The following is a 25,680-nucleotide window of genomic DNA, read 5'->3' on the forward strand; positions in this document are numbered from 1 at the left end:
TTTGGAAACATATTTCTTTTGTAGCATTTGATGCTTTTGCATTAAAATTTGGAAAATTACATTCATATATGAAGATGTTACAGAAGGATGGATATTGATGAATTCAAATGGCTTGAACCAGAACAAAACTTTTGAACAATTATGCAAACTTGCCTAAGCTCTCCAAAGCTTTATGTCTATCTTGCGCTTTATCTCTAAATTTCTTATTTGCTTGCTTAGAGCTTGCAGGTTTCAAAATTATGGCTTACTTCCCCTCGAACCAACATGGAAGACTTAGATCGGCCTATCGTCTAAATGAAATATTATAACACAACAAAGTGCAACATACTGCATACACGTCTCTATTCCAAATGATGGCGGAAATTTATTTCTGGTTTAATTACTCGCGAGGCATGAACACCTGAAATTAGAGAAGTAGCCCATTACTTTGTATATTTCAGTTCAGGAAATTTGAAATTTATAGGAAGATAAATGAAAAGATAAATGTAAAACCTTAGTTTGTCTCACCTTCAAGAAAGATTGTTCGGATTAAATTTAGCTCTCTAGTAACATCTACTATGTTCATTCTTTCTTTTGGTGATTCTCTTGAACAGGCAAGTCCAATCCTTAAAACTGAAACTAAGCAATTCTTTACAGCTGGAATAAGATTCTCACTATTTCCATCTTCTATTGCTGCTTCTTCATCTCTTGGTACAAAATGTTGGTTCAAAATCTGTGAAAGATTATCAGCTAATGAACTTTCAGCAAACGTACGTAGATTTTGACCATCCTCAAATCTTTCATCTGTAGGTCTTCTTCCAGTAATCATTTCCAACACGAGCATCCCAAAGCTATACATGTCACCATATGTTGATGCTCCAAAAAATGGATTTAATTGAATGAATGGATGTATGAATGAATGAAGAAAATTAAGGAAAATTGAGTTTCTAATGTTCTGTTAGTGGACACAGACCCATTGTGACATATTGGATTCCACTTGTGTACCATTAAGGTACCAATGGTATATACCTTTAGTCAATTAGAGTGTACCACCTACCAATATTACTTTATAAATATTTTATTTGATATATCTTTTTTAAGGGTGTACCAATGGTATATACCATTATGGTACACAAGTGTTATCCGTGACATATCTCACGCATGCGTTGATTCCCGCACGCTGCGTTATACACATGCGTGACTTAACTAACGATAAAGGTATTTTCGGAAGTTTCGTTGGGAGTGATCGAATCTTGATGGGAGAAGAACAATTTTCATAAATTTGTTGAAATAGCGATCAAGTTCACCTAAACCGAGCCTTGAGAACACAAACAGGGCCATAAGTAGTCCAACCAAAGTGGACTTTCCCAAACATTTGCCTTACGATAATTGCTCTTCTCCCATCTGGTTTTGCTCATTCCCGTCAAATAGTAGAGCGTGAGTTAACCCACACAAGTGTATTTTCAGATGAGTTAACTCACGTAGGTGTATTTTTCAGCGTGAGTTAAATCACGTAGAGCGGAAATGAGCAAAAACTGATAGGAGAAGAACAATTCTCTTGCCTTACACATTAGGAACTTCCATATGCACAAAAGTAGTACTCCCTCCGTCCCTAATTATAAGACCCTTTTGAGAATTTTTTTTGTCCCTTTTTATAAGACCCCTTTGTTATTTCCAACTACATTAATTATTTCTTTACATACATGCCCCTATTTATTATACATATTTTTCTTCAATCAGCAATAAGTAGCATATGGAAAACATAAACTAACTCTCTCTCTTAAGGATAAAATTGTAAAAACAATAGTGATTACAAACAACTTTAATACAAATATCCGCTTTCTTAATTCCCGTGATTTTAACAAAAGGGTCTTATAATTAGGGACGGAGGGAGTACTATATTTCTCACAAAGTAATTGCGAAAAGTTGTTTCAGATTGTCGGTCGGTGATCCATGTTTTTATTGGTTTTATGGAGTCCTAAACTAATTTTCATTTTGCAAAATAATTGGAAAACACTATTTTGTAAATTATATAAATGTCGAAGACAAAAACCAGTTGTGTCTTAGTTTTATGAATGTGTTGATGTTAAGAATGCATGTTTAACAAACATTGGTAACTTTGTTTGCAAGATATTTTTAATTTATAGGATTTTAATGTGAAAGTGTAGAATGTGAATTTTTTTAGCCTCGCATTTGTAAATAATTTTGATACTCTATTTTAAATTGGTTCTTATTTTATTTAGAACTACTGTATTTTGTTATATATTTCAAATTGAGATTTAGGGTGTCACACAACGGCTGCACATTGCTTTGTCCATTTAAAAAAAAATTGAAGTCATTAATTACAGTAACAAGCTTCCATTAAAATATAGAAAAGTAAAGTTGTGGCCATCGTCCACAAGCTTGCTTTATTGTGTTTTCGGGGGGCTGGTTCCAAAATTCCAAGATTCTCCTTTTCATATGTACTATTCCTTATTTTGACTGCGGTTTCACCACTTGTAAGATTAGGAGTCGGATCTTTTATAGTAAGATAGATAGCCCTAAAAGTTGCGTAAGCAAAGTGGCTAACATGATAAAATGTGTTTTGACAATCAACATGCTTTTATACCATTTATATTTGACACTTTTGACTACCTTAACACAGATACCGTTGACATTCTACTTGAAGTGCAAAAGATCATGTATAACAATGTCATATCTCCTAGATTAATGAATATTGTGTTTAAGATGATTTGTTATTTGTGTTAACTGACATTGGACATTTATTTTGTTATTTTAAATTGGGATTTAAGGCGTCATATAACATAACGACTACTCATTGCCTTATCCATTTAAAACAATCGAAGACGTTAATGGCAGTAACAAGTTTATATTAAAAAATCGAAAAGTAAAAATGTGGCTATCATCCACAAGTTTGCTGATTTTTTATTAGAAAAATTACATCGTCGTCGTTGTTTAAATTAATTTCAAATAACAATTTTATCTTTTATTCTTTTCACATCATTTTTATCATTTTGGTCCATTTGCAAGTGAATTTTCAATCATCAAATCTAAAATTTATATGATAACATGAGTGAATGATCATATGTTTGAGCACCAAAAGTTCATATTGAAATATAATCATAAATTTGAATCTTAAAAATTCACATGCAAATTGATCAAAATGATGAAAATGAAGTGAAACAAGGATAAAGGGAGAAATTGTTACCTGAAATTAAGTTACGGGACGACGAGAGTAATTTTGTCTTTTGTATTTTTTGTTAGATGTTGGGTTCGTTGTAACTTACTTTAATTGTGTAATAAAAAAAATTACACATGTTTGATAATTTAGTTGATCTCTTTTTTTATTACTAATTTGTTAAAAAAACAAAAATTGAGGCAAGTGGATTAGTTTTTCTTTTGTAAAACTTTTAATATCAGCTTTGTAATCATAAAAATTAATGCTTTAATTATTCATATCAAATAAAAAATCTATTATGATTTTTAATTTTTTTTCAGTGTTTCGCTCAATTATATATATTTTCAAAAGGTATAATTAAGAAGATGAATGAACTCAGTACCGTTAGTGGGATAGATGCATGTGCAATAATCTATGATAAAAAATATTCTCAGACAGAGGTTTGGCCATCTACGTCGGAAGTAAAGTGCGTTGTCAAGGTTCAAGAAGAGGTTTAGCATTGCGGCTTTAGGTTTATTGTTTTTTTCATGTTCAAACAAACTAATGAACCTGGACATACACTCACACCGTGGATGGCCAAACCTATTTCTGAGGATAGTTTTCATCATAAATTATGGGACATGCATGCATCCCAGAAAGGGAACTGAGTATATTAATGTTCTTCATTATACCCATTGAAATATTTATATATATGATTGAGAGGAAAACTGAAAATTTAACAGACCATAATAGATTTTCTTATCGCTAAAACATGAATTCTTATGATTGCAGCTGATATTAAAAATTTTAAAAATCATTAAAGAAAACAAAACCACTTTACCACCCCATATTGTTCAACTTATCAAATTAAAAATAATATTTTCTAAAGTAAAACTTGATACTATGATTCACTTTACCTATTATTCAAGTGGATAAACATAATTATTTTTATTACTTTAATAAATAACTACGAAGAAGATATAAACAATATTTCGTAAATTCATTCTCAGGTTTTAGGAAAAATACACTCATGATTGTTCGTTTTTCATATTGCAAGATAAAAGTAATAAAAGAATGTTCATATTAAATTTGACCACATAACTTTTCAATTATAATTTTGTTGTTTTGCATTCGTTCTTTAACATCCCAAATGGTCAATCCGTTTATCTTTGTTTCGAGACATCATTATTTACAATCTGAACATCACTTTAGTGAATAATGTATTAATAAAATTCCAAAAAAGTGAAGTGAGGAAATTATTTAAGCAAAAAATAATATACGAAATAAAATATAATTTACCTTCTTTTTTGAGCAATGATGATGACACCATCATAATTATATGTAGGATTTTTATTATCATCGTCACCATGATCATTGTTACCCTTATCCACACTTTTTATCGCTTTCCTGAATTCACATATAGTATAACACAAAACAATAATATAGTTAAACTTTCCAGTGCATGTCTATCTGATTTGTTTTATTAAGTAGAAAATCTAGTTTTACATAGAATATTTATTTAATATAAATATTTATTCATTAGAGTTATGATATTGATGGTAATAAAGGAAACATAGTCAAACTATGTTAGCAACCTTGACCTATCTATTTGCACACATCTATTAATTAAAGATTTAATATGTCATAGTTTTAGAAATGATTTATAACAATATTACAGCCAAACCAAATCATGAGGCCATTTCTAGCAAATAGAAATAAAATTAAAATTATGAAATATAAATACTTCATTAATTTGTTCTCCCGTATGATTTGAAGCATTTGTATATTTAACTAGGTTATTTGAAAATATAGAATGTAGATAAAAACCAAAACCATTCTCATTGTTTGCTGTTTATGGAAAATGAAAATAAGATTATATACTTTTTTGAGTATTCATTATAATCAATTCTTTTTTAAAATAAAGGCAAGGATATATATATTTTCTCCCACTTTATGAGTTTAAAATAGCAAAGTCAAAGGTATACACAACTTACTAACCTTTAGTCTTTATAATTAAATCAAGAAAAGATATTTGGTGATCAATGTGAATTGGAAATACATGGTACCTTTATCTAGAAAAGAACATTGAATATATTTTCATATTTTAAATTTCAATCTAATTTATCATGGATAAAAGATCTAACATGTTTTACATAACTATATAATTGGATTGAGCAAAAAAGACATGCATAGTTGAGTTTCATTGCTGAAAATAAATCACATATTAGAACACATATCATTCAAGTGCAAATGTTGACAATGGATAAATCAAACGAAAAAACTCAATAAATATACATAAGAGTAGATTATTGAAAAAAAATCAAACAATTGAACTCTATTATTTACCTTCTCGATACAAATAAAGCTTTTGAATTCGAATATGTTGCCATGGATGAGAGATCTACTTGAAATGGAGTTTATGTTATTCGTGGTGCCACCCAGTGAAGTTGATTCGCAAAAGGCCAATCATTTGGTTAAAAAACAAAAGATGTTGATGAAAATACGAGAAAATTGACTGCACTATCTCAACCTAGTGAAAGGACGCAATCTTCCCTCACCTTCATTGGGGTAGAAGCTAAACTTAGAAGGATGAATATTTTTATTTTTTTTTGAAAAATGATTAGTTTGAAAAGGCTTAATTGTTGCATCCAAAACTGTATAACAATAACATTTTGGACAACTTTATAAGAAGGGAGAATGGTGAATTTTTGAAAACCAAAATTTATAGTTTCCTATTTACAATTTTAAAAGTCTTAAAAGTCAAACCAAACAAAGGGGCCATTTGAATATCTTTAAGCCAAACAGGTAAATAATAAAATGCATAAAAAAATTGCATAAAAATAATTCTGTATTCTTTGAAAAATTTGTTTAAATTAGAAATCAACATTTACATAATAATAAATAAAAAACAATAAATGTGTTCACATATTCTTTTTTACTCATTAAATGTGTTCACATCTTGTCACAAATATTAATATATATATTTTTTTTTCCAAAAAAGTGTTAGTCTTATTTTGAATTTTATCCTCTAAACTTAGAATGTAATTTTACTAATTAAATGTGTTCACACCTTTTTTTATTAATTAAATGTGTTCACATCTTGTCACCAATATTAAAATATACTTTTTTTTTCTTTAAAATAATGTTGGACTTATTTTGAATTGTATCCTCTAAACTTAGAATGTAATAAAATCCTAATTTTCTATGGGATACATTTAGTTAGTAACCTATTTATGTTCATAATTCAATGTATATATACATTAAAAATAGGGTTTTTCTAACCTATGCAACATTGCATAGGATGAGGTGGAATAAATGTACCTCTTTTTTCAACAAAAACTATCATATTAATTAGCTTTTTCTTGAAAAATGATAATTTTCTCTATCATATTAATCATTCACTATTTTATTTTTATAACTATTTTTTTTAAGTGCATGGAAATTATCCATGAATTAAATGGAACGATAAGTGCATAGAAGAAAATTTATTTGGATATAGAAGCCAGATTTTTTTTTTTTTTTAACGCACTAAATTATGAAAACAACAAATTATAGAAGGACTTAGATAGCAACAAATTATGGTCTCCTGAGAGTATAAATGGGTTTGTGAAACGCTTTACTTATAACAAGGAAGTATTTATATGTTAATGTTTTCACCTTGGTGTTTGAGTAGAGTAAAAACCTCCCTGTGTTTATACTATGTTTTGGAGGATAGTTTGAGGCTTTCATAATTTTTTGCGTTAATTTTTTTTTTTTTGGCTTATAACTAAATAAATTTTCTTCTATGCACTCCATTTAATTCATAGATAATTTCCATGCACTTAAAAAAATAGCTATAAAAATAAAATAGTGAATGATTAATATGATAGAGAAAACTATAATTTTTTAAGAAAAGGATAATTAATATGATAATTTTTGTTGAAAAAAGGGGTATATTTATTGCACCTTATCCTATGCAATATTGTATAGGTTAAAAAAACCCTTAAAAATACAATTATGAGATTTTTTTCTACTTACAAATATTAAAAGAATAATGTACACAAAGTAAACGACTAATTATTATAAAACCAAATTGCATGAACAATTTTGTATGTATTATACAAAATAATATATTTAAAACAATAGAACTATTTGTCTTTTTATTTTTGACGAAAACATACATTTTTTTAAGAGACCATTTTTTTTTTGGCTATTGATTTTTTTTCTTTTTCTATTTTTTTTTTGTGTGTAGATCCATGGTCATCTACATTTTTTTATTTTATTTTTCTGACAAATGTGTTATACTCTTACCACACCCCAAACTTAAAATGTTGCTAATTTCAAAGAGCAACCCCAAACTTAGTTTCAAAGCATGTGCAGTCATAATAATACCTATCTAACTCCAAGTGAAATCAAACAGGGTGCATTTAAATTGTAGGAATGTGACATGATTCGTAACTAATAAAAAAATAATCTTTTGTCTGAAGGCTCAAAGTGGTTTCACATAGGATAATAAAAGTATAACGAGGTGGCTTGAAAGACTTTAGGTACCAAAGAAAAATTGTCTCGTGTGTAATATAACTTAATCGATCGTCCGTAAGGAACGACCACACATTCAGGTAATAATAGCATTCATATGGATCACTCATAATATATATTGGAAATATTTAAGTATCTAACAACCTAGAATGTATATGGAAATATTTGGCTCTGAATCTCATCGGTTATGCTATTCGAAAAAGAGTTGGTGATCCTATAAGTACCTTCACTAACAAGCCCCAGAAAGTATCGTGCTCTTGAATGTAAGGGTAAATTAGCCTCCGCCTAAAATGCTTTGAATGAATAACTAAGACTAAAACAAATTTAAACATATATAAAAGTAAAGGTTGTATATGTAAATGCAAAATAAATAAATTTTTTATTAGATAATACATGTATATGTAAAACATGCACAATGAATAAAAATAGTTGTGCCTAGACTTGTTTTTTCATTATGTATTAGATCGGTAAGTTCCGATTACTAATCTCTTACTTGTCCATGAATCTGAGAAAAAACTATAACAGAAAAAAAATTCCATTTAATAGAACGAGCATGTGATCCCCGTGAGCTTAGCTCAGTTGGTAGGGATATTGCATATTATATGCAGGAGCCGGGGTTCGAACCCCGGACACTCCACTTCTCCACAATTAAATTGTGTGAGCTCTAGCCACTAGGCTACTTGACAAAAAAAAAAAGAACGAGCATGTGCAAATTTGGAAACATATTTCTTTTGTAGCATTTGATGCTTTTGCATTAAAATTTGGAAAATTACATTCATTTATGAAGATGTTACAGAAGGATGGATATTGATGCGTTCAAATGGCTTGAACCAGAACCAAACTTTTGAACAATTTTGCAAACTTGCCTAAGCTCTCCAAAGCTTTATGTCTATCTTGCGCTCTATCTCTAAATTTCTTATTTGCTTGCTTAGAGCTTGCAGGTTTCAAAATTATGGCTTACTTCCCCTCGAACCAACATGGAAGACTTAGATCGGCCTATCGTCTAAATGAAATTTTATAACACAACAAAGTGCAACATACTGCATACACGTCTCTATTCCAAATGATGGCGGAAATTTATTTCTGGTTTAATTACTCGCGAGGCATGAACACCTGAAATTAGAGAAGTAGCTCATTACTTTGTATATTTCAGTTCAGGAAATTTGAAATTTATAGGAGGATAAATGAAAAGATAAATGTAAAACCTTAGTTTGTCTCACCTTCAAGAAAGATTGTTCGGATTAAATTTAGCTCTCTAGTAACATCTACTATGTTCATTCTTTCTTTTGGTGATTCTCTTGAACAGGCAAGTCCAATCCTTAAAACTGAAACTAAGCAATTCTTTACAGCTGGAATAAGATTCTCACTATTTCCATCTTCTATTGCTGCTTCTTCATCTCTTGGTACAAAATGTTGGTCCAAAATCTGTGAAAGATTACCAGCTAATGAACTTTCAGCAAACGTACGTAGATTTTGACCATCCTCAAATCTTTCATCTGTAGGTCTTCTTCCAGTAATCATTTCCAACACGAGCATCCCAAAGCTATACATGTCACCATATGTTGATGCTTCAGAACCCATTCCATACTCTAAAACATTTGTCAACAAATTGTTAATATCATGTTGTAACTAATAAAATCATTAGTGTAAAAATATAGGAGAATTCAAGGAACATTAAATGACTCGAGAATTCATAATATACCTGGGGGAGCATAGCCAATGGTCCCTGATATTGTAGTTGTACTAGTTTCCTTATGAGAGGTACCGTCAATGGCTGAGATAAGTCTTGCTATGCCAAAATCACTCACGTGAGCAACCATGTTATCATCGAGAAGGATGTTGCTTGGCTTGATATCACAATGAATGACCACTTGCTCACATTCACAATGAAGATAATGTAATGCAGAAGCAATATCAATGGAGATATTTAGTCTTTGAACAAGGTTCAATGTTCTAGGATACTCTGAATCCACTGTCCAGGGATAAAGCCATTGTTCTAAGCTTCCATTTTTCATGTAATCAAAAACTAAAGCTTTAAATTCTCCACCTTTATAATCAATACTAGAACAACATGTTATAACCTTGACCAAATTTCGATGTCTAATATTTTTGAGTGCATTACATTCAGCAATAAAACTCTTATGAGCTCCCTTCTTTTTGAGGTTCAGAACCTTTATAGCAACAACTTTATCTTGTGATACAATATTTCCTTTGTATACGGTACCAAAACTTCCTGATCCAATCAAATTTCTATCTGAGAACTCATCAGTTCCATGATGTAGTTCTTGGTATGAAACCTTAGTTAGGTGGTCAGTCGTTCCTGTATCAGAAGATGATTTCCTATTCCTTTTCCTCACACAGTACATGATTAGAATAAACATCAGTATAAGAAGGAAAGAAATCACACTAATTAATACTGCTATCAACCTAAAATTGTGGTGTTGTGTAGGTTTTATAAAGTTGACAGGGCACGGAGATAGATGCAGCTCTAAAATTCCTCCACAGAGCTTGTTGTTTCCAGTCACTGATAAACCGCTTGCATTTTTAAAGACACCATTGATTGGAACCTCACCTTCCAACATGTTGAAAGATGCATTGAAGTATTCTAGGAAAACAATATTTTGGAGACCTTCAGGAATTGATCCAGACAACTGATTTCTAGACATGTCTAAATATTGAAGAACTTTGAGAGATGCCAAAGTGGAAGGTATGGTTCCGTGAAGAGAGTTCCCCTGTAAGTGAAGGTATTCTAAACTTATGCATTCACCAATTGTTATTGGAATGTCACCCGACAGATGATTTTCAGAGACATCTAGCTTATGAATATTTTTTAGCAAACCCACTTCATCAGGTAAACTACCACTCAATGAATTTTGTGATAAGTCCAATCCCGTTGTTAAGGAAAAAATACTAAAAATTTCTAAGGGTATGGCTCCTTGAAGGTTGTTTTGCGAAAGGTTTAGATATTGTAACATTTGGCATTCCCCAATACTCAAAGGAATATTTCCTTCTAACATGTTTTCTTCCATATGCAAATCAAACAGCTGACTGAGGTTGCCTATGAAATATGGTATATCTCCTGATAACTTGTTTTGACGCAAATCTAACCTTTGCATGCTTTGGAACTTTCCAAAATTAGCCGGGATAATTCCTTCAAAGTGGTTATGTCCCATGCTCAAGAGAGTTAAGTTTACTAGATTTCCTAACTCTTCTGGAATTTTTCCTGATATCTCATTACCCCCAAGGTATAGTTCACTAAGTTGGAAGGATAAATTGCCCACGGAATTTGGCAGGCAACCTCCAAAATTATTAGCAGCTAAACTAAGCACTTGTAAGTTACTACAATTTGTCATAGTTTTCAAAAACCCTAAATCCTTAGTTGAATTGTCACCTAGAATGTTCATTTCAAGATTTAGCAAATTAAGATCTTGTAGCTTCCCTAGACTTGGAACTTGTCCAACAAAATGGTTTCCACTAATGTCAAATGATGTCAAAGTAGAAGCATTTACAATGGAAGTTGGGATTGAACCTAAGATTTTATTCCCTCCTATTTCAAAAGATCGGAGATTAGGGAGAGTTTGGAACATATTTGATGGAAGAGAGCCACTAAAGTGATTATCTGCTGTTGAGATCAATGTAAGAGATGACATATTGTAGAGACAAGGTGGAAATGTACCTGATAGTTTGTTGTCAGTCACTGTTATTATTATCAAGTTTTTTAGGCGACATATTTCTCGTGGAATATCTCCCTCTAAATTATTATAAACAACCCCAAAACTTATCAAGGAAGAAAGGTTACCTATGAATGGCGAGATTCCTCCTGTTAAATTGTTTTTTCCAATGTTCACTATAATAAGTTTTTGAAGAGAACCAATTTCAGCTGGTATTTTGCCAGTTAGATTGTTTCCAAATAAGTGCAAAACTTTAAGATTCGAACAACTTGTCAAGTTTATAGGAATTTCTCCTGAAAACAAGTTATTGTCGAGCAAAAGTTGATGCAGATGTAACAACCGACCGAGTTCCTGTGGAATTTTTCCAAAGAAGGTATTGTTTTTAAGGTTGATGTTTCTTATACGAGAGAGATTGCCAATGTAAGGTGACATGGATCCATGCAACTTGTATCCTTGTAAGTTCAATTTTGTAACTCTTTGATGCATGGGGTTGCATGTGATTCCATGCCAGTTGCAGAAGTGGATAGAAGAATTCCAAGAATCTAAGACTCCATTTGGGTCACTGGATATTGATTCTTTGAATTGGAGCAATGCAAGATGATCAGTTTGGTTTCCTAATGCCAAGGCCTCTGCTATTGCTACAGTTCTGTTTGGGCAAAACCAAGTTAAGTTCAAAGGAAGAACTAGAAGAAGGAGATGAAGGTATAAATACCAAAATATAGGTAAGAAGAAAGAAAAATGCTTCATTTGGTTAAGGAACAAGAGGCTAATAGATTCGTTGGTTTGCTTATACTTAGGTAGGAATGTATAAGAAGCATGTTTTGTTTCCTATGTTTCTAATGGATTTAAATATTGGTAGCAAGAGATAGTGCTGATAAAAAGTGGAGTGAAAATCATTGCACAAACAAAGAAAGTGGGAGAAAATATGGTCCTGCTATGGCAGCCTTCCTTTTTTACTTTCTTTCTTCAATTCCAAATCCACTAACTCAATTTCCATGGACTTTATATATATATTGTTTATTAAACTTGGTCAACAAAACTCAACTATTTTTTTATTAGTCTTGGTCAATACCAACATGTATAATAATGGATCCACAATTCCAAATCCACTAACTCAATTTCCATGAACTTTACATGTATATCGTTCAAGGGAATGATAAGTATTGTATCTACATATGGACCTTGTTTCCACCAAGTACCAACTCAATTTTCAACATGTATGATGATGGAAGCAGATAATTGCAAATCCACTAACTCAATTTCCATGAACTTCAGAGTAGCTAACATTATTATGGATTCTGAAAAGACTATGCACTAAATTACGCTAGTAGCAAAAGCATTTTTACTGTACCATTTGTGTGAGCTTGCATTTGAGGTCAAACTGCTGGCCAACCAAAACAAAGATATTTGGGAGACTATCCAAAACAATAGTGTCTTTTGTCTTTAAACCATCTTCGAAAAAGTCGTTACCTCTGTTAACTCAACCAGTAGATGAATGTAAGTATTTCTCATCTTCATGTATTTCTGCAAAATAAATCAAATTACTAATAGTCATAAGTAGTATGCCACACAAACACCAAACATGACATTAACACTGATACGGAGATGTTGGTACGTAATAATTTTAGAAAATATAAATAATTGAACAAAATGTCCACATGTGTCGGTGTCAGACACTAACACGTGTTAGACACTAGTTAGAGAAGAAGAAAAAAAGTGATCCGTAACACATCGGTCATACTTGTATGCATCATATTTTTTTATGCCTGATGCCCGTTATTTATTGTGTTTTGGGGGTGCTGGTTCACATTTTAACGGTAATTGCAGACTTAGAGGTGTATTTAATTTGGATTTTAAAAGACAATTTTTGTATAAAAAAGTCTTGTGGATTTTAAAAAACTTTGAAAGATTTGAATGACTTTTAAGATTTTAAAAGATTGTTAAGATTTGTAATTGGGATTTTAAAGGATTTACATCTGAAGATTTTATAGGATTTGGAATGACTTTGTGGGATTTATAAGATTTCAAAAGATTCTTTAAATTTTAAACAATCATTAAAAGAACCATTTTAAAACACACTCATTCTCAACATGCTCTTATTTGTTAAAATGCAACTTATTTCAAAAAATAAATAAATCAATTCTACTATAAATAAATCAATTCTACTACAAATAAATCAATTCTACCATTGAAAAATCATTTGGTGTTAATTACTCAGCAGCTTAATGAAAAATCAATCATTTATATGCTTGGTCTTTTTATTTTTTTGAGAAGATGCTTGGTAGCATATAGAATGTTGCAAATGAGTGTCTGCTATAACTCAAACATATATGGTGTTTATTAGCTTTTTTTTTTAAAAGAAATTTAATTGTAGATTGCAAGGATTTCATAGAGTGACATAAATCGTGATGATACTGTTCTTCATTCATAAATAATTGGCATGCATGAGACAGTGTTATCAAAGTGTCAGAAGTTATAGCTTGAGAGTTTGTCTATCACATTTTGTTTTTTGCAGCAAGAGAAATATGCGTGGTATAGCAAAATGTGAAAATGGAAGAGATGAAGATACATAAGAAACATACAGAGATACAGATACATTCGAGAATGGGAAAGAAGATAAGGGAGATGTAAAATTATAAAAGAAATAAAAAAATGAGAATCCATAGAAATCTCATGATGTTGGTAAAGACTTTTTAAAGCTAAAAAATCACTGAAAAGTCCATCAAAGTCTTGTGAAATCCTATTTTTTTAACAATCCGTCGAAATCAGAATTTTTTTGAATATCATGAGACTTTTTTAAAGTTCTAAAAAGTTTTGATTGAATACCACAAGATTTCTAGACAATACCCCCCCCCCCCCCCCCCCCCCCCCCCCCCCCCCCCCCCCCCCATTTGATGATTTCAAAATTCCAAAATTATCCTTTTTCATATGTTCATTGTAAGAGCGTCCCGGCTTTTAAGTACATACATGACTTTGTTAGACATGTCCTTTTTGATATATTCAGGTGGAGGCACATATGAACTTCCTGACTTACCTACTAGATAGAAGATCGACACTTAGGCCTGCGGATGTTATGGTGTGCGGGATGGGTAGAAGAAAAACATGCGTGTGTAAACTTGAGTAGGGTTTCACCACTTGTGGGATTATATGAAATAGTTGATGCAATGAAAAAAGCCGATAGCAGTTTTTAATTTTATTAGAATTTTGGGATATTTTTGTAATTTTGTTCGTTTTGTTTCATCATTTGGGTTTTGTTAACACTATTTATTTATGGAAAATGCTGAACGTCCGCGAATGACATAAAATGTCCAATTTACCCCTGTTTTATTTGTTAAACTACTAGTAACCCTGAATTAGATATCCGCATCGCAAAATTACCTTATACATCTCACGTTTTGTTCTTCTGTGAAAAGAAGCTTGATTTTTTATTTCCACCGTCACCTCTTTCTCCTTGTTCTGCATATTTGTTTTTGGTTTCAACTTTCAATTTCCGCACTGATAATCATTCTCATTCTCTATTTGATTTGTTTTGCGGAAAATGGGCAAATCATATAGATTTACACTCGATTCTCCGTAGTTAAATGTTACCCACAGAATAAAATTGGTCAGTTTACAATTCAATTGTTGACAGTGGTATTGAGATCACAGAAGCTCTATGACTGCAGATGGAGGTCCAGAAACAGTTGCAGATGATTGTTAAAAGATTAGAAATGTGAATTGAAGACTTGTAAGCAAGCTATATTTCTGTTGCAATTGTCATGGCTTTTAGAAATTTTTCATCTTTAACTTAATGAAATTAGTGTGAATAAACTATTTAGGATTTACTTGTATTATGTACTTCAACTGATGTTGTGTTTACAGCTTAGTGAAGAAATTCAAGGAAATTGGAATGTAACTAGCGTGTATAGGAAATTGGATTAACTAATGTAGTTAGTTTTGTAAATCTTCACAAGATGTAAATCTTTTCTCCACTAATGCAACAAATTTTTTAAAAAAAGAAACTTAAATTAATGAACTGAATTAAAAGTAAAGGCAATAGGGTTAATTCTAAAACAATAAATAAATAGATAAATTAGAGTTACTATTGTCTCTTGAACTGGATGCTAAAATAGGGAAAATCAGATTTCAATTGATCGTTGAGGCTAGAGTAGCAATGCTGATAAGCAGAGGCAGTAGCAGGTTGATATGCAGAGATAGTTGTGCGATGACAACCACAACGAGAATGACGACAACGATTGCGGAACAGAGACAACAAGGACGGCGGTGAATGTTGGTAACTGTGAGTTTGTGTTGTTGAACAAAATCAGAACATAAGGTTATGGAGAAGGAAGTTTGTGCAGTGATTGTCCAAAATCAAAACGTGTGCCGTGATTGTCTCTTCCATATATTTATTTATTTATTCATTTTAATGTTATTATCAAAAAAATAATATAAAAAGGAAATTGGATGGTGGGGTCAGCCATTCTCTCGTGCAATTCATGTGGTGCTTGTTGCACCATATAACACAACTGTTTATTTATATTTGTTTTGCCCTCATGAGATCAGACTTGATGTTTAATAAAATTTGAGAAATTCTCAAAATTTTGCCAATGTGTCATTTTATCTTATTCTTAAGTGGATTCTGCACAAGTTGCCTTAGAGGTAATCTTGAACTTGCAGTTTTTATTTTTATTTTTTTTAAGAAGTTAAATTAGCCTATCTAAATTATCATCGGAGAGATTTGAACCCGAGACCTCGAGGAGGAGCACACTCCCAAGTCCCAAGTCAATATCAGGCCATCCCAACTGGGTCTGAACTTGCAGTTTTATTTAGTGATCCATCGATTCCTCCAAAAATGGATCCTAGCCTTAGAGGTTGTGAACAAAAATATTGATAATATAATAAGTCCACTATTGCATTCATTAAATATATGCTTGATATTACATGAATGATGGATTGATGCATTCAAATGGTAAAACAAGAGGAAAATTTATCAAACAATTTTACACTTGTGACTTGAGTATTATGAAAAGTGAAATGGAATAGAAGATATGATTCTCATTACTGGTATTTGCTTGTACAACAGTTATTTATAGGTTGTTATAACCTCATGCTTACTAACATGTACCTAGAAGCATAGGATAATAACTCTGTAACTAACTAAATGATGTAGTATTTTTTTTGCATCAAACAATAGTAAGTATTTATATCGTCTCCTCAGGGACTAGTGCGATATTGCGGACCGTTCGACACCAAATATCATTCTAAGTTAAACGATAGTTGATTGTTTGTTTTAGTAACCAAATATAAAAGTGAAAGTTGAGAGTAATAGGGCGTAAAAACATTGGAATTAGAGTTCCTTGATCAAGCATCAAATATAATCTAATAATCACATATATGGATTCTAGCGTTTTACCGATATTATCACGTATCGCTCAACAAGATTATTCGTGTCCAAATACTCGTGTGAAATCCATTGCATTGTTCAATAGTTGATTTCTCAAACTGTTGAACAATCCAATTATCGATCGGATAGTTTAATCGACGATTTCTCAATCTATTCAACGATCCGAAAGCTTTATGTACCGATACCTTGTGTGATTATCAAAACATCAATCCTATGTCTAGAATTATTGTTTTGATAGATAATTTATTCTAAACCTAGATTCAAAAGTACTTTTCAATAACAATTAAATCAAAGATAGAAATGAATTGCAAGAATAACTTCAATATCATGTAAATTGCTAGAATCATATATTACAAGATTAAAAGATTACATTCTAAGCTCAATCAAGTACCTCTAATCCCAACTACAGAGATTTAGTTCATCATTGTCATGAGAACATTACAAAAGTGGAAGAAAAGTTGAGAATCCATGCAAGGAACTTGATTTCTCCAAGAATCTTGATGAATCCACACTCAATCACTATTGCCCAGTATATCCAGTGTATTTTCGCCCTATTCTCTCTCTAAATAAGATACAAGATATGTCTCAATTGAGAGAAGTGAGCTTTTATACTTGAGCTGACAAAATGCACTTTCGCCAGGCGAAACCTGGCTCGCCATGGCGAACTGAGCTTTCTTTGCCAGTGGGTTTCTGCCACGTCACCGGATCAGATGAAACCGCCTTATTTCGCCAGGCGAGAATATTTCTCGCCATGGCGAATTGCTCTTGCCCTGTTTTTCTAGCTCCCTGGAACTTCTCGCCATTCATCTCGCCATTACTTCGCCAGGCGAAATAATTCGCCCTGGCCATCCTTGTGGCAAAGGACCATGGAGCTCCCTGGAGTTGCTCGCCATTTGGCTCGCCATTGGGTCGCCAGGCGAAATGCCTTTTTCACTTTTTTGTTGTTTTTGACTCTTGCTTGATGTTTTGGCACTTGATTCCTGCACAAATGGGTAGAGTAAGATGACTAAAGCGTAATAGGTCAAAATTCCATTTTCTCTCGGCTTTTCCCTAGATAACTTGTAAAACAAGTAACAAACGTGCCGTAAATAAACCTTTAAAACACTACTTCCCGACACTTATCACTAAACTATTCTAAGTTAGTTATTTGTCATACAAACTATTACACTTTAGGATTTTCATCTTTCTGTTTTTCTTCGTGATGCAATATCCTCCCACAAGTTGGAGGTGAGTAAATATTAATCATTCCCAACTTGGATAATAGCAAATTGAAAGGCTGAGGCAATAGAGGCTTAGTGAAAAAATCTGCTAGCTGTTCCTTTGATGAAACCGGAAGAAGTTTCATCACTTTGGCTTGTAACTTTTCTCTAACAATATGACAATCTATTTCTAAGTGTTTTGTGCGTTCATGGAACACAGGGTTAGCTGCTATATGAAGAGCGCTTTGATTGTCACAGTATATAACTGGTAGTTTGTCACAAACAATCTTTAGGTCTTGCATCAAGTATAATAACCACTGAAGTTCACATGTTGCTGCTGCAAGGGCTCTATATTCAGCCTCTGATGATGACCTAGAAACAGTTAACTGTTTCTTAGTTCTCCATGAGATCATGGATTTTCCAAGGAAGAAACACTGGCCAGAAACAGATCTCCTTGAGTCTATACATCCTGCCCAATCTGCATCAGAAAAACCTAAGAGTTGCATGTGAGAGTCTCTAGGAAAGAATAAGCCTTTTCCTGGACAACTTTTGAGGTATCTTAAGACTCTTGTGGCTGTTGAATAGTGAGCATGTGTAGGTTTGGTGAGAAACTGACTGAGTTGTTGGATAATGAAAGTAATATCTGGTCTAGTTGTATTCAAGTACAATAATCTTCCTATCAGTCTTCTGTATGATGCAATATCCTCATATTGTGGACTGTTATCTTGATGAAGTTTAGAAGAAGGGTCAGAGGGTGTTGAGACAGGTTTAGATTCCAATAAGCCTGAATCAGTGATCAAGTCCAAACAATATTTTCTTTGACAAATAGAAATACCAGACTGTGAGTGTGCAATCTCTAAACCAAGAAAATATTTCAGCTGACCTAAATCTTTAATTTGGAATGAGTCATGTAGAATTTGCTTTATTGATTGAAATTCTGATAAGGAGTTGCCAGCTAAAATCACATCATCAACATAAACTAAGAGTGCAGTAAATGTTGAGGTTGATTGTTTGGTAAATAGAGAGTGATCGGATGAAGCTTGAATGTATCCATGAAGAAGCAATAGAGAGGTCAGTTTCTCATACCATTGTCTGCTAGCTTGTTTGAGTCCATAGAGTGACTTAACAAGTTTACAAACTTGATTAGGTTTGGTAGAAGTGATGCCAGGAGGGAGCATCATATAAACATCCTCCTTTAAATCTCCATGCAGAAAGGCATTATTTACATCTAATTGATGTAGATGCCAATTATTGATGGAAGCTAGAGCCAAAATTAATCTGATTGTGGTTAGTTTAGCTACAGGTGAATAGGTATCAAAATAATCCAAGCCTTCAATTTGGTTATAACCCTTTGCAACTAATCTAGCTTTGAATCTTTCAATAGATCCATCTGCATGGTGTTTGATTTTATATACCCACCTACAACCAATAGGAGTGACTGTTGGTGGTAAATCAACAACTTTCCATGTACCAGTCTTCTCAAGAGCATTTAGTTCAGCTTGCATGGCTTGAGTCCAACAATCATATTTACTTGCTTCAGCATAGGTTTTGGGCTCAATTTGTGTGGAAATAGTCAAAGCAAAACGACAATGAGGGTTAGATAAATGTGTAAAAGACAAATAATTGGAAATAGGATAAAGACTAGAATGAGAAGACTGAAGACAGTTAGTAACAGAAGGACAAATGAAATCCTGCAAATATGTAGGAGATTGTTTATTTCTGGAAGATTTTCTAGGTGGTATATGTTCAGGTGCATGTGTAGATGTGGAAATAGAAATATCTGGAGTAGTGTTGGATGGTGGGGAAGTATTAGGAGTAGAAACAGATAAAGGTGTAGCAGAGGATGCATTAGATGATGCATCAGGAGATTCAAAATATTCCCAATCTGAGGTAATGGACATAGAGGAGCTTTTGTAGGGTAAAATATGTTCATGAAAAGATACATTTCTAGATAGAAAAATTTCTCTTGAAGTTAAATCATATAGAATGAAACCTTTGACACCAGACTTGTATCCTAAGAAAACAGACTTTCTAGCTTTAGGGTCAAGTTTGGTTCTATGAGATTGAATAGTGGAGGCATAACATAATGAACCAAAAACTTTGAACACTGAGATATCAGGAGTTGTGTTATATAGTAATTGATATGGGGATTTATTCTGAAGTAAGGGAGTTGTTACTCTATTTATGAGAAAAGTAGCATGACAAACAGCATAAGACCAAAAACACTTAGGTAATTTTGACTGATAAAGTAAAGCTCTGCCAACATTTAAAATGTGTTGGTGCTTTCTCTCTACCCTACCATTTTGTTCAGGGGTTTCAACACAAGACAAATGGTGCAAAATACCTTTGGAAGCATAAAAGGAATGAAGTAAAAACTCTGGACCATTATCAGTTCTCACAACTTTAGGTGTTATATGAAATTGATTTTCAATCATATTGATAAAATTTTGAACATGTTGAGATACTTCAGACTTAGCTTTGAGTAGAATGATCCAAACATATCTACTGAAATCATCTACAATAGTAAGAAAATACTTGTGACCATGAACAGAAGAAATGGAAAGGGGGCCCCAAATATCAAAATGAAGAAGCTCAAACTTAGAAGTAGCATGAGATAAACTGATATTAAAAGGCAATTTTCTCTGTTTGGCAAAATGACAAATGTCACAAACTGATTTATTATCACATGAAATAGAAGGATACAAGCTTGTCATATGATACAATCTATTATTTGACAAGTGACCTAATCTAAAATGCCATAAGGCTGACATAGGAATGTAGGTTTCAGATGCTACATCATTACAAGAATTTGAGAAAATGCTAGAAGATGAAACTGAATTAACAAAGGAATGAGCTGGATCTTGTACTTTTAGTCTGTAAAGTCCATTCACCAGTTCACCCAAACCAATCATCTGAGGACATTTCATGGCCTGAATCATACAAGTAGAATTAGAGAACTTAACATAACAGGAAAGGGATTCACATAGTTTTGAGACAGATATGACATTGATTTGAAACATTGGTGAATATAGAACATGAGAGATGTATAAAGTGGGAGAAAATGTGACATTACCAGCATATTCAACCATAACAATATGACCATTAGGTAAACTAACTCTGGTGGGTTTGATCTTATAAAATGAACTAAAATAATGCATAGAAGAACAAATATGGTCATTTGCTCCAGAATCAATGATCCATACATTAGACAAAGAAGGTAAAAGAGAAGCCACAGAATATATACCTGAAACAGTGTTAATGGTAGTAGAAGTTTCTGCAGTAGGCTGAAGAGAAGTTGAGGTGTTTGGTGAAGATGCAGAAGGAAGTAAATTTGACTGTTGAAGCAAGAAAACAAGCTGAGATAACTGCTCTTGATTCAAACTAGAAGGAGGCACCACTGCATTTCCACCATGAGCAACCTCAGAACTCTCACCAAGAGAAGCATTTACAGATGAACTTTGCTTATTAAAACTTGGATGCCCATGCTTTTGATAACAAAACTCAACAGTGTGATTTGTTCTGTTACAAAAAGTGCATAATCTGGAAGAATTCTTGTTGGAATAAGAATTCTTGCCACGGCCAAAGGATTTGCGTGATTCAGAAGCATTAATGAGTACATTAGAATCATCCTGAACAGGTAAAATAGAGTTGTTGCTTTCTTCTTGCACAACCAAAGAATATACCTTGTTCAAAGGGGGAAGAGGATCCATAAGAAGCACTTGGCTCTTAACAACAGAGAAAGAATCATTTAAACCTTGAAGGAATTGAATAACCTGGTCCTCAACACGTTGATTCCTAGCAGCACGCATAGCTTCACATCTACACTGAGGAATACAAGAACACATAGGAATAGGTCGGTGGGAGTTCAATTCTTCCCAAAGAGATTTCAATTCAGTGAAATACTCAAGAACACCTTTAGAACCTTGTTTGAGTGAATGAATTGCTGCAATTCTGATACGATCTGCCTTAGAGAATCGTTCCTTCAAGTCCTCCCATACATCAAAAACGTACTCATGAAAAACCAAAGTTTGAGCAATTGGTTCAGAAACAGAGTTGATAATCCAAGAATGAATAAGGTGGTTACATCGTTCCCATGAGTTTCGGTTTAAATCAAGCAGATCCGGAACTGGTAAAGATCCATCAATGAAGGGAAGTTTGTTCTTCGCACCCAAAGCACGTCTCATAGAGCGACTCCATGCAAGATAATTGGTGCCGTTGAGCGGCGGAGTGACAAGAACCGAATTAGGACCTTCACTTGCATGAACAAAATAGACTGAATCCTGATTAGCTTGTTGAATCTGAACAATAGGAGCAACACGAGGAGGCATTGTGATGTAGAAGAAAAATGAAAGATCACGCAAAGAAGAAGAAGATATATGAAGAGCTGAAAGAATCAGAGAAAAGCGCGAAGAAAAGGATGAAAAATGAAGAAGAAATGAAGAAAAATTGAAGCTTGAAGCTCAAGCATCAATGGCGGAAAATGTGTAACTGAATCGTAACTGATTCTCTCTCTAAGAGAGAGAAAAATAAAACTGATACCATATTATGAAAAGTGAAATGGAATAGAAGATATGATTCTCATTACTGGTATTTGCTTGTACAACAGTTATTTATAGGTTGTTATAACCTCATGCTTACTAACATGTACCTAGAAGCATAGGATAATAACTCTGTAACTAACTAAACTATTCTAAGTTAGTTATTTGTCATACAAACTATTACACTTTAGGATTTTCATCTTTCTGTTTTTCTTCGTGATGCAATATTGAGTCTTGTTGAACTTGCAGTGCATCGTATTGCACACTGTTTCTCAAATTACTGCAGAAATTTAGTTCGGCTTGGATGATGAAAATGAAATATTACTTTGTAAGCAACTACAATCTCAATTTTCTTACCAGTGAGAAAAGTGTTTCTGATTATGTTTAGCTCTCTAGTGACATCCATTGTATTCATTCTTGCTTTCGGTGGCTCGAAAGTCCAATACTAAAAAGTAAAACTGAGCATTTCTCTATTCTTGACAAAATATAGCAAAAAATTGTTAATAACAAGTATAAAATCTACAATGAAAGATAGGAGAACTCAAAGAAACACTAAAATTATTTAATAACATACCTTGAGGAGGAGCATATCCAACAGTCCCTTTTATTCCAATTGTTTTAGTTTCCTTGAAAAAGACACCGTCCCTAGATGAGACGAGTCTTGCAATGCCAAAATCGATAATGATATTCAATCTTTGATCAAGATCAAATGTTGTTGGATGCTCTACATTCTCTAATCTTTAATCTTTGATATTCAATCTTTTTTTAAAATCGATAATGATAACAGCTTATTTATTAAACCAACAACCCATACAAGACGTAATAGTTGTGGACGAGCATAAACAATACAAGAAAAATACCAAACTCCAGGCAGAAAAGTACATGGCTATCATGGAACACCAAAAAACGAAGAAACACCAAAATGGCGCTAACCACAGACCCCACCCCCAGCTCTGAAAATAGAATCACTTATGGCAGCAACTCTCCCTAGAAGCATAAGTAAAACAATATTAAAATAAAAACAGCAGTAGGAGCTGACAGCACCCACCAACCCACAGAAAACTCCTCCACGGCATGTAACAGCAATAGCGCTATCAATATTCACTGAAACTCGAGGAAAAAACTCCACTTATCGCATAAGGCATTCTTTTGGGTTCCAACACCATTCATAGATAGGATTTATTCACACATCGGGTGTGTTAGCAGCCAACACTCGGGTGGGTGGATTTATTCCCACATTGGATAGATAGGATTCTTGATAAGAGTTTATATAGAGAAGGCACTCCTCACTTTAGAAACCAATTTTCTAAGGATGAGCAAGGCCCCCAAATTCTTGACACAAGACAGTACCTTCACTTCCTCCGCCAATTCCTCCACCCTCTTTACCACATTCATAAAGATTAAGCTATTCCTAGAATTCCAAATAACCCAAAGTGCCGTGTGCCAAATAAGCCAAAGACCATTCCAGTGCCGTTTATTTCTCGCCCCCCCACTCCAACATTCCCAATGAATAAATAAATTTGGTGGAACAATGAAGGAGAACTCCAGCCAAGAAAACAAGTTTGCCCCAATTTGACAAGCCATTGTTCTAAGCTTCCATTTATCATGTACTAAAAAACTAGAGCTTTTGAATTCATGCCCTTTGTAATCGATACTAGAACAAGAAGTTAAAATCTTAACCAAATTTCGATGTCTAATATTTTGAGGGCATTACATTCCGTAATAAAACTCTTGTGAACTCCCTTTTTTTTTCAAGGTTCAAGACCTTTATGGAAATAATTTTATCTTCTCTGACAGGAATTCCTTTATACACAGAACCAAAGCCTCTTAATCCAATCAAGTTTCTAGCTGAGAACCCATTGGTTGCCTTGCCTGATACAAGTCTTGGTAAGAAACCATATCTAGTTGGTCAACTGTTGGTGAATATGAAGTAGATTTCTTGTTTGTTTTCCTTATTAAGTAGATAGCTACAATAAGCAGCAGAATTATGATGAGAAAAACAACTGTTAGAACATGTGTAGGAGGTCTGCTGCAATAACTTGATCAAAAAGATGATGAAGATGAACATGATGAATTGTGCACATAAATTCCAAAGCGTGTGTGGGACACACTAACATTTAGGTTCAATTCTCCCTACCAGTTAAGCCAACCGAATGCAAAAGGGTATACCGGCGAATCCCCTTCAAGATACGATGGAATACTTAATGTGATTTGCACATTCACACCAAGCGTATCGACAATGGTGTTTTACAGAATAAAGTTTTGTCACATTCTCTTGTGCACTAGAGAAAAGAAAGACTGATTTAGTATTATTTTTGGCAGAATTTTGACTCACAATAATGTGAATTTCTATCCATGTTTCTGACTTCTTTTCTGCCTCCAAAATGTCTCTATTTACAGAGAAACTTATGTCTTTTGGTGAAGAGAAATAACCATTTGACAGAGTTTGTTTATGAATGGTCAGATTGCTTCAATTGTCAAGCAATACATCATTATTCTGGAAATATCATGATGTCAGATAAAGGTATCTCACGATTTTAACTTTTACTTAGTAAGTTAAGTTTTCACTCATCCCCAAATAAAATGGTAGACAAGTTTTGAACCAACTATTCATTAGAACAAGTGTGCATAACTCACATGAAATCTCGGTACCACTGATCGAATTGTAGAAATGACATGTTTATTAAAGTCTTGTGTCCATGTATCCTTTTCATGAGAATTTAAGAGTCAAGCCCTTGAACTCAATGAAGATCCCCACCTCATTTTCATATAGGTAGACTATATCAGAAATGCCCCATAATTATGCATTTCAGGAAAATATGTTATATTTCTATTATTAGGAAAACCTCATCCTACCCATTTTCTTCTTATGATCCAAGTACTTTTACCCCTTGGGATGTATCTATCGTCAAGTACTTCAATCACTCTAATAGTGTACTTTCACCATTGAACCCAGTACTTGATGCTACTCAAGGGTTGAATTTCGACCATCAGTGATTAGTTAAATTTGGGTTTGTACTACATCCCTAATGATGTCTTCAATGTGTTCAACATCATACCCGAATACATTATATCATTGTCAATCATTTCATCAAATAATTGCAAGATTTTTCCTTTTAAGTTTTATAAACTTTGAATATTCAATCATTCACATAGATTTTTTAATTCTCATAGCTATGCATATGAATCAATTTATATACTCTTGATAATATTCACCAACTATCATCAAACC

General features: G+C 33.0%; 1 protein-coding gene across 2 annotated transcripts; it reads right to left on the reverse strand.

Annotated features, from left to right (window-relative positions):
- On the reverse strand, window positions 1-12,199 carry LOC11426285 (probable LRR receptor-like serine/threonine-protein kinase At3g47570). 2 transcript variants are annotated; one of them, XM_024783291.2, is made up of 4 exons: window positions 9,357-12,199; window positions 9,216-9,243; window positions 508-848; window positions 1-400 (listed from the first exon to the last, which is right to left on the reverse strand). In XM_024783291.2, exons 1-4 carry the CDS (start codon window positions 12,070-12,072, stop codon window positions 342-344), a joined length of 3,144 nt encoding a protein of 1,047 aa, XP_024639059.1. In that variant the 5' UTR covers window positions 12,073-12,199; the 3' UTR covers window positions 1-341. The 2 variants fall into 2 exon arrangements, with proteins under 2 accessions (XP_024639059.1, XP_003612385.2); XM_003612337.4 differs by lacking the exons at window positions 1-400; window positions 508-848 and adding an exon at window positions 8,368-8,767 and having other exon boundaries at window positions 8,875-9,243; window positions 9,357-12,193.
- Between the last annotated feature and the right edge of the window lie 13,481 nt (window positions 12,200-25,680).

Source organism: Medicago truncatula, chromosome 5 (assembly GCF_003473485.1).
Source record: "Medicago truncatula cultivar Jemalong A17 chromosome 5, MtrunA17r5.0-ANR, whole genome shotgun sequence".
Taxonomy (NCBI): Eukaryota; Viridiplantae; Streptophyta; class Magnoliopsida; order Fabales; family Fabaceae; genus Medicago; species Medicago truncatula.

Bases quoted from the DNA above. Each gene is read 5' to 3' on its own strand.
- LOC11426285 (XM_024783291.2), bottom strand. From the start codon at position 12,072: ATGAAGCATTTTTCTTTCTTCTTACCTATATTTTGGTATTTATACCTT. The intron at 9,244-9,356 runs GTATATTATGAA...CAAATGTTTTAG, and splicing joins CATTGGCTATGCTCCCCCAG to AGTATGGAATGGGTTCTGAA. The intron at 849-9,215 runs ATATGGTGACAT...TGGAGCATCAAC, and splicing joins ATGGGTTCTGAAGCATCAAC to ATATGGTGACATGTATAGCT.